Genomic DNA, 10,074 nt, shown 5'->3' on the forward strand with positions numbered 1-10,074 from the left:
TTGATACGGAGTTCTCTTCACTTCGTGATGAAGATCCTGCACTGACTGTCGGACTGTCACTCAAACCTGAAGAAACGGGGTCTCCTTACCTTTACCAAACGGGTGAAACAGCGCCCCCCAAATCTCCATAGTGGCCAAAAGTATATTACATCCGATAAGAACTACCGTAGAGAATGAATGGTAAAAGTTGAGGAACTTAAGGACTACTATTCACGGCCCTGGCGCGGCGGCGGTGAAGCTCACTTCACCATGTCAAGCTCACTTCGTCCACGTTAAGAGGGACTCCGAGTTTCAGAGTTGTTTTTCCAGACTTGAGCAGGTGTTCATGTGTCCGACACCCCCTGAATGCAGCATAGCACAAGTAGTAGTGACGTCGAAAACGAAAGTAAGTTGAGTTGATCTTCTGACGCAGACACAATTTGGAGTCTTTATAAATACAAAATTCAAAGTCAGAATCAACAATGAAGCTTTTTCTCTTCGTGTTTCTCTTCTGCTGGTCGGTACCGGTAACGTTTGCTCACGGTAAGAAGATAAATAACGGCTCCTTTGTTTGTTTCCTCAATATAACAAAGTGAACGGACATAAACACAACACGAATGATTTCATACTTGTGAATATATGTACTTATTTAAAATAAGTTCTTTATTGACTTTAGTGACGTTGAGGGTTCTCGTTCCTCCTTCCTGAATAAACTCATTTTTCATTTTTTTAGTGTTTGGTGATGAAACCGAAAATAAAGGTTCAAACTGTCAGGCCTCAGCGTCACTCTGCTCTGCTGAAGCCTGACTAACGTGTTGTTTACGGCCTCGTCTTCAGATCAAATTCATTCTTTTAAATAGAACTGTGTTACTGTGTGTGTGTGTGTGTGTGTGTGTGTGTTGGGGGGGGGGGGGTCTCCATGTGAAGGGAGCACCGGGTTGGACCTGATCCGGGGCGCCCACCTGCTCTGCAACTGAACAGCTGGGTCATCTCCGCCCCTGCAGTTTGTTTTTTATGTTAAATATTTCAGACTATTTATATGAAAAATATTTATATAATATATAAAAATCGTATTTTATCTAATCTTGCTGTTTTATAAATGTACTATTTAACCCAACAACATCCAGCTGAAGTAAACACTGTGAAACACCTCAAAGATTGAGGAACCGGACACACAGAAGAAAAAAAGAAAACTTATTGAGCTTATTGTGGTTTTCTTGGTGAGGTCGAGAGAGAGAGAGAGAGAGAGAGAGCTGTTCCATGATAGTGGTGGGGTTTTTAAGTCCTGATGGGGGGGGGGGGGGCTCAGGTGGGAGTGGTAGAGGAGAGGGGGGAGCATTCAGCTTCCTGTCCCACTGATGGATGAAGCTGCTAATGAGCATCATGGAGCGTGCTCGGAAAGATCCGGATATTTTTACACCCTGTTCTCCTTTCCTCGTCTGTCTTCTACTCGCTTCACATCCACACTCCCGCCCAGAATCAAGAGGTTTCTTCACATTTCAAAATCTCCACAGTCTGCTTCCCGCACATCTGTACCATAGACTGTATGGTGTGTTGGCCTCCACCAATCAGAGCGCACCCTCTGCTGGTTAAAAAGAAGTATTGCAAAACACATTTCTCTTCTTTGTCAGACTGATTTGAATGTTACATCATGGTCTTGGTTTGTGATTAGATGTTGCTGGTTGTCACAGTTTGTAATGAAAGATTTCTTTTCTCTGAAGGAGAACAAGAGTCTACTGACATCATAGATTAAGGCTCTTTTTTTCTCTTTTCTGCACAACAACAGTTTTCTGATCCTGTAAACATGCTCAAAGTGTTGGTGGCAGAGTCAATATGTCTTGATCCTACGGTGGCTGGGAAGTTCAAACCTAAATAACAAAGTTTGAAACAAACTGATTCACTCTCATGTTTGTGTTTCAGTTCAAGTGACGGTGAAAGTCGGCCAAGATGCTGTGTTACCGTGTTCCCTCAGCACCAAGGAGAACATCCAGACCTCGGTCTTTGACTGGAAGAAAGACGATCAGAAGGTGTTCATGTACAGCGGAGGAGAATATTACAATCACGGTCTTTCAGGTCAAGACAAACAGTTTGAAGGTCGAGTGTCACATTTTAACGAGGAGCTGAAGAACGGTAACGCCTCCATAAAGATCACAGAGACAAAGATGGCCGACAGTGGAAACTACACCTGTATTCTTCCTCGTCTGCAGCCCAGACAGATGTTCATCATTGAGCTGGTTGTTGGTGAGTTTTTTAAAATAACAGTTAAAAACATGTTTAGTGAGATGACGGGTTTAAGAGTCACTGATGAACTTTTCTTAAAGTCGTCATAAATCACATGTTGGATATTTACTAAACAGTGCAGCTTAATATGATCAGCCTGAGGAACATGTTCAAGTTAACACTCTGACTGATGTTTGCAGGATGTTCACCTCAATGATTTCAAACAGCTGGATCACATGGAAGGTTTTCACACTGACTTGGAGATATTTGACAAAGTGCAGTACAGAGCTTCTCCAGCAGGTGTCCACAGAGCTCTTTAAAACTTCTCCTACATTACCAAATGTAGTTCATCAAATCTGAGTGACAGATTCACAGTGTTCACTTTGACTTTAAGATATCTTCTCTGTATTAGAATAAATATTCACATATCTTTAAGGATCCTTTCTAGTTTTCTCTACATGCTAATAAAGTGTGTTTACAGATGGGGCTGATGTTTCCTGAGATGGACTCAGGTCAAGTTCATGGATGAAGCTCTGTCTGCTGTACAGGGCCCTCAAATGACTTTACACTATGAGCCATGTTAAATCATTGATCTTTTTTATTATCCAAACACATGTCCAGTTTGTTCAGAACAAACTGTGAAACTAAAATCTGAATATTTCATTTGGATTTATTTTCTGCACCAACGTGCCACCCGCTTCAAGGACTAAAGCCTCTGGACATGAAGCATATCTGCTCTATATGTCATGTTAATAACATCACACAAACACTCTAACTTGAACCTTTTTGTTTTTTCTTTCAGAGTGCATCTTAAAGGACAGAACGAAGGAGGAACCAGGTGAGTCCTGATGATGTCATCCTCTGTCTGTCACGTGCTCAGGTTGACCCCACAGACCTGATACCACTCAGGAATATTTAAAGTATTTCTAATTCACTTCAGTGGACATTATCCTTCAGTTTGTGACGTAAAGACTCACAACACGTCAGTTTAAAGGAATCAATCAAAGCTTTTTGTACGTTAATATAACCATGAGTCCTCCACACATAGCAGCTCTGATGAAGGGGGTTCAGGTCAGGTGGTCTACAGGGTCCTTCAACATGTCAGCCTGCTGTCCATCCAGTCTTATCCGATTGACTTCAGATGCTGCACCGATCTGTCTGCTTATCTCACGCTCCATCCTCCCCTCATTCATGAACAAGACCCCAAGATACTTAAACTCTTCCATCTGGGGCAAGGACTTATTCTGGTCAAGAACCGTGGCCTCAGATTTAGAGGTGTTGATCCTCATCCCAGCTGCCTCACACTCAGCAGCAAACCGCTCCAGTGTGTTCCCCAAATCGGACCCCCTCCGGCCCCTGACTGCACTGAGAGATTCTTCCAATAAAAGTAATGAACAGAACCGGTGACAAAGGGCAGCCCTGCCGGAGGCCAACGTGCACCGGGAACAGGTCCGACTTACTGCCGGCAATGAGTACCAGACCCCTGCTCCGGTCATACAGGGACCGGACCGCCCTTAGCAAAGGGCCCCGAACCCCATACTCTTGGAGCTCCCCCCACAGGACGCCTTGGGGGACACGGTTGAACGCCTTCTCCAGATCCACAAAGCACATTTGGACTGGTTGGGCGAACTCCCATGAACCCTAGAACACCCGCTGGAGAGTGTAGAGCTGGTCCAGTGTTCCACGGCCAGGACGTTCCACGGCCAGGATGAAAACCGCATTCTTCCTCTTGGATCCAAGATTCGACTAACGGCCAGATCCTCCTCGTACTTACGATACTCAGGGCGCCCCCCCCCCCCGGTGTCTTGCCACCGAGGAGTTTGCCAACCACCTCGGTGACTTCGGCTTGGGACATGGACGAGTCTACCTCTGAGAGCTCAGCCTCTGCTTCCTCAGTGGAAGACGTGACGGTGGGATTGAGGAGATCCTCGAAGTATTCCTTCCACCGTCCGACTACATCCCCAGTTAAGGTCAGCAGCTCCCCACCTCCACTGTAAACAGGGTTAGTGAAGCACTGCTTCCCCCTCCTGAGGCGACGGATGGTTTGCCAGAATGTCCTCGAGGCCGTCCGGAAGTCTTCCTCCATGGCCTCCCCGAACTCCTCCCATACCAAGTTTTTGCCTCCACAGCAGCTCTGGCTGCGGCACGCCTGGCCTGCCGGTACCCGTCAGCTGCCTCAGGAGTCCTATGAGCTAGCAACACCCGATTGGACTCCTTCTTCAGCTTGGAAGCCTACCTTACTTACGGTGTCCACCACTGGGTTCAGGGATTACCACCACGTCAGGCATCAGAGACCCTGCTACCACAGCTTGGAGCAGCTGCTTTGACAATGGAGGTGGAGAACATGGTCCACTCGGACTCAATGTCTCCAGGCCTACCCCGGATCCCCTTCCGGAGATGGGAGTTGAAGACCTCACGAACAGAGGGTTCTGCCAGACGTTCCCAGCAGACCCTCCTGACATGCATTTAGCTTTTCTATTCCTTTTTTTTTTATATAAAACTATTTTGTCAGATATGCAATGACCAAATGATTCACACGATTACATTTCTGATGCTGGTTTATTTACACAGGTGCATGCCGAGAGCCGACGGTCAAGCCACTGAGGGAAACAAATGACGAGGCTCTGCTGCAGTGTGAAGTTAAAGGAGCGTCTCCTGAACCTAAAGTGGAGTGGAGGGACAGTTCTGGAAACATCCTTCATGCTGTCACAGGAAGTGGAGGCAGCTACGACATCATCATCATCAACACAACAGTGACCAAGAGCGACACCTACAGCTGTGTGGTCACACAGGACGCCATCTGTCATCAGACTAACTCGATCACCTATGTGCACATCTACGGTGAGATTCTCCTTCATGATAATTAAATGTGTCTTTGTTTTAGCTCAGACTCAGGTCAGAGTGATTCAGCTCAAAGCAGTGTATACAGGGATTCAGTCCCATTGAGCCATCAGGTAAATGTGTCCACCTGAGAGCAACGTTCAAATCTAAACTGGGACTCTGTTTGATGAATCACCAGTGACAGGAGAGATAATGAACTGGGACCATTGAGAAATCACCAAAGTCCCAGTGAGCTGTAGTGAACATGTGTGTTATCATCCAATCAGCTGACTGTGCAGAATAAACACACATGATCCAAACAGTGACAGGATGAAATGAGGCTGAGATGAATGTGACCTTCAGTCTGAATCTCCAACACTAAATGAGATGTTCAGAATGTGCTGCTGAGTGTTACATCTTCTTATTGTTCAAGGAGGACAAACAGCTGTCGCTCTGTGCAGTGATCTGGATGATCTCGATATAGTCCAGAGTGCAGATGATAAAACGTCTACAGTGAGTGTGACATTAACTTGTTTTTGTGTTTCAGAGAAACTCCATGAGGACTCATCTGTCAGCGACTGGTTTGAAGGAATGGCTGTTGGAGCTGCAGCCGTGGCTGCACTTCTTTTGTTAATTTTGTGCATCCAATCTCTCTGTAACAAAGGTAGGTTTATAAAACACCCTAACATGATGAAGCCAGTTCAACGTATCCTGAGTGTCTCCTGGTTCTCTTTCTTCACTGACAAAGGAGATCACTCTGAATAAGCTGGTTCACATCTTCAGAGCTTTCTTTGAGTTACTATGAAAGACACATGGCAGCGTTAGCAACATGAACAGATGCTACAAACTCAGAGTGAACCATGAAATCAGGAAACATGAAGAAGTGAAGCAGACTCCTGTGTGCATGTCCAAATGAAGGCTTTGATCGAGTGGTGCGTGATATAACGATCTTAGATAACTCCACCTTCAGCTAACAACTCGGACAGGGCTGCAAACGTGACAGAAAACAGGAAATGTCCCGTCACTTTGATTCTACATACAAATGAATAAAAGACTAAAAACTCTCTCTGCTTCATGTGGAAGATAATCCTCTGACTGTTTCTGTTTCTTGTGTTTGCTGCAGGTTCTCGTAAGGATTCAGGAATCTCTCAATCATCCAAAGGCTCCATGTTATAACTGAAGTTCAGTTTTATGCACACACACATTTCAACATGTTACAGCTAAATGAAATGGACATGGACATGACAAAATCTGCCTTTTTTCAAGTTAAAAAAAAAGAAGTTATTAACCTGAAATCATGTACGTTTTTGTAGTGTTGTACAAATATGTTGAATTTTTTAGTTACAAACAAAATCAGTGAGGCAGCGTGAGGATGAATATATATATATATATATATATATATATATATATATATATATATCACACTTCACTCTCTCTCTCTCTCTCTCTCTATATATATATATATATATATATATATACATCCTACATATATACACAGTGTGTGTGTCTAAAGCAAAATTAATCAGGTGCCTTTTAGACTAGATCTATCTAGATGTGATCTAGATCTATCTAGTTCTTATCTGTGTAGATTTTAATAATGTGAATAAACTGAATCATTGTACATCAGGGTTTTTCATTTAACTTTTCAGGAGGCCAATTCTTCAGAAACATTTAAATACATAAATACAGATGAATGTGTGGTGATTTGAGATGACTTAAGATAAGATAATCTGTTGCAATATTTACAGCTACAGACATGTTACTGGTGTTTATGTGAAACCACGAGCTAAGCTAACAGTTTAGCTGTCCTATTCAACGAGCATCACACATGCACAGTTGTACGTGGTGCCGTGTTCATGTGTACCTCTCTGCTGTGAGTTTGTATTTGTTCATCAGCTTGTTGTCACCTGTATGTGTGTATATGTTGTGAGCAGTCAATAAACAGACTGAAGTGAGGAGTGTGTGGTGTCTGACATTCTTGACTCAAATAGCCCTTTTCAGGGCTTTTACGAACGTTGTTTATAAAAGTGGAAGTGTTAACTGTTTTTTCAGAAAGATAGGAGAAGTGCTGCTTCTTTCTTTTGCTCATCACACTGAAGCTTTATTTTCTGTTGGCTTTTTCACTGCTTTTACATCTTTCTAAGTGATGTGGTAATTTATGTATTTGTCTCATAGATAGTTGTTTTTCTCTTTGCTCCACATTAGCCAGTTTTGTCTGTCTTATTTACCTGCTAAGAAACAAGGTGGTGACCGTACAGGTGAGCTGAAATACATCTGTTAAATTAAAGTCTGACTTCGAGCTCTGACTGAAGAACACATGTTGTGTTGTCTTTGTCTCCTCGGACATTTCATCACCCAGAATGTTGTTTATGTTGGTTACATATCGTGTAGTGTTAACGTGCTGAGATTAAACCAGGAAGGATTTTAAGGGCGCGGTCACACTGGCCATCCGTACCGGGCCCAAGCACACTTTAAACCTAAAGTCCAGTTCGTCTGACCAGTGTGACCGCTCCGTACTCTTACTCGGCTTTGGCACACTTTGCAGAGTTGTGCATGGGCAGCCTTCGTTGTGGAGAAATCCAGAGTTTTATGGCTATTTGTTGGCTAAAATCACTCAAAATAACTCACCAAATAGCTGCTGGTAGTAATAATTAGTTAGCCCCCAGCTAACAGCACAAAGTCCCATGTAATTAGTGAACCATGTTTGACAAGTAAAAACCTAGCTTGTACAGTTACTTTCCAGCTCTAAAACAATTCTGCTACTTAGCTAGCTCGTTAGTGTGAAATGCATTGTGAAGGCCCTGGTTGTTTATAGAGTTAAGTGTGCACTCTCTTTACCATATACTATCTTTGGGATGATTTCCTTCCTTCTGGAGCATCAGCTGTGTTTCTCACTTTATGCACAGATGCACACCTGAAACAGGAGCTGAGCTCATTCACTATGATTATCATCACTGGATATTAACAATAATAATTATAACTATATACTTAATAATAATAAGAATCCCTCCACCACCCCATTGACCTGCAGGAGTCAGGGCAGAGGAGCACAGGGAGTGAGAGGGGAGAGATCTCTACTGGAAAGGTGAGTCTGAAGGATTTCACAGGATAGAGTTATTAGTGATGCAGACAGTCTTTGAATATGATATAACTCAATATGAAACATTTCACTCAAGGTGAACCATATAAGACTGATGATTGATTAGAAAGTGGAGAAAGCCAAGATATAGGGCCTTTCTCAGTTCCCTTATTTGCACTGAGTGTCCTCCGAGTTGTCTCCTCCACTTGCGTCTTAGCCCCGCCCACCAGAGATGCACGGAGGAAACGAAGCCGAGGAGAGAGGACCGAGGAAATCAGCTTTAAAACACATGAGACGTCGTTTCCTCGACAGCGTCACATGACGCGACATCAGCTGATCACGTTCAGCTGTCAATCAGCCGAACAGCTGCTTATGTCCACACAAACACGCACACACACACACACACACACACACACACTGTATTATTTCTAATCAAACACAGTTACAGTGTTTAGTGTCTTTACCTGATAAAAAAAAACACCTGAAGAACAACCTGCAGTCTGTTTCAAACCAAAAGGACAGTTTCTACTGACTCAAAGATTTCATTTTGAATTGTCTATAATTATTGATTATTATTAATCAGTTTGGACTGAACCTAGCCTGTATTTAGACAACAAACTCTGTATTTTATAAACGGACATTTATGAGTCTGGATCTCATTGCAGGAGTTTAAAATCCTTCCTGATTCATAATCTCAGAATCTTCACACTACACGACCGTTGTTTCCTCTATAGGCATCGAGCAGTGGTGGCGCCTTTTTTTTTTTTATGTTTTATTTTAAATAAATTAATTTTCTTTAGTAAAATTTGGACTCCTCATGTCTATTGCAGTTTATTTTTCTGTCCAATACTGTTAATCATTACTTTAATTACATAAAACTTTAAAATAAAAAAAATTGCGTGCAACTAAAACATGGATCCACTTCACCACCGCTCCTACAACTCCACCCTCGAGGAGACGCTGATGTCACAGACTACAGGTTGCAGTCAAGATCATCGTGCAGATGGAGGAACGCACCACCTCATGAAAAACGGAGCAGGAGGTTAAATGTTACGACTCAGAATAAGTGGAACCAATCGCACGACTGAGAGACAGAATCAAAAACGAAATAACAATTTATTAGAACGAGTGACACGGTGAATAATGTATTTACATGAAATATGAGTGACACTAATGTGTAGCATAAATCTAATGTGACAGGAATGTGTACAAGTTATATAAGGTGACTCTAAATACGTGTACAAGAAAACTAAGTGACTCTAAATGTGCAACAACAAACTATGTGACTCGAAGTGTACAAAGGCACGCGTGAAGAAGCCAGATGGGACGAACAGGACGATGAAGGACACGAGGTGCAGGAACGCAGGACTGGGAACACTAAGAGGGAAGAGAACACGGAGGGTTAATAACACGACAGGGAATTATACAAGTAAATCACAGAGTACTAAATTTGCAAAGACACGGAGAGCTACGAACCACTGAGGAAGAACAATAATCTGGCGCCGGCAGTGTGGAAGGAGCCGGCTTAAATAATGAGTTGATTGGAGTGACAACACCTGTGAACTAACCTGAAAGCAATGAGTGATTAAGGGGTGAAGGGAGAACACAGAGGGAGTGACAGACAGGGAAAAAACAAAACAAACACACATGGGAAGACAGACAGAAACCAAAACATGACATTAAATGTGCGATTATAACATCTGTTATTGTCATTAAGGAGGTACCAGATCTGTAGACCCTGTAGACCCTGTAGACCTGTACCCCTGTAGACCCTGTAGTCAGGCTGAATGAAGAACACAAAGAAATCTAATGTTAGAAATGTTTGTCTTAAACCTGAGGAGACGAAGTTTGAAACTACAGAAGCCCAAAGAGGACATTAGGAAACGTCCACAGGTTGGATTTGACTCCTGTGATGGAGGGAACAGTCCCTCTTATTGTCTAATCTTATCTTTGGATAACAAAGCTTCTCAGACACA

At 43.0% G+C, this 10,074-nt stretch overlaps 1 protein-coding gene across 1 annotated transcript; it reads left to right on the forward strand.

The window, feature by feature from the left end:
- Positions 1-355: 355 nt before the first annotated feature.
- On the forward strand, positions 356-6,975 carry LOC306822732 (butyrophilin-like protein 10). Its single transcript, XM_079341929.1, has 6 exons — positions 356-522; positions 1,900-2,220; positions 3,002-3,037; positions 4,771-5,040; positions 5,567-5,683; positions 6,143-6,975. Exons 1-6 carry the CDS (start codon positions 462-464, stop codon positions 6,193-6,195), a joined length of 858 nt encoding a protein of 285 aa, XP_079198055.1. The 5' UTR covers positions 356-461; the 3' UTR covers positions 6,196-6,975.
- The last annotated feature ends 3,099 nt before the right edge of the window (positions 6,976-10,074 follow it).

The sequence above is a fragment of the Symphodus melops genome (genome assembly GCF_947650265.1).
Source record: "Symphodus melops genome assembly, chromosome: 4".
NCBI lineage: Eukaryota > Metazoa > Chordata > Actinopteri > Labriformes > Labridae > Symphodus > Symphodus melops.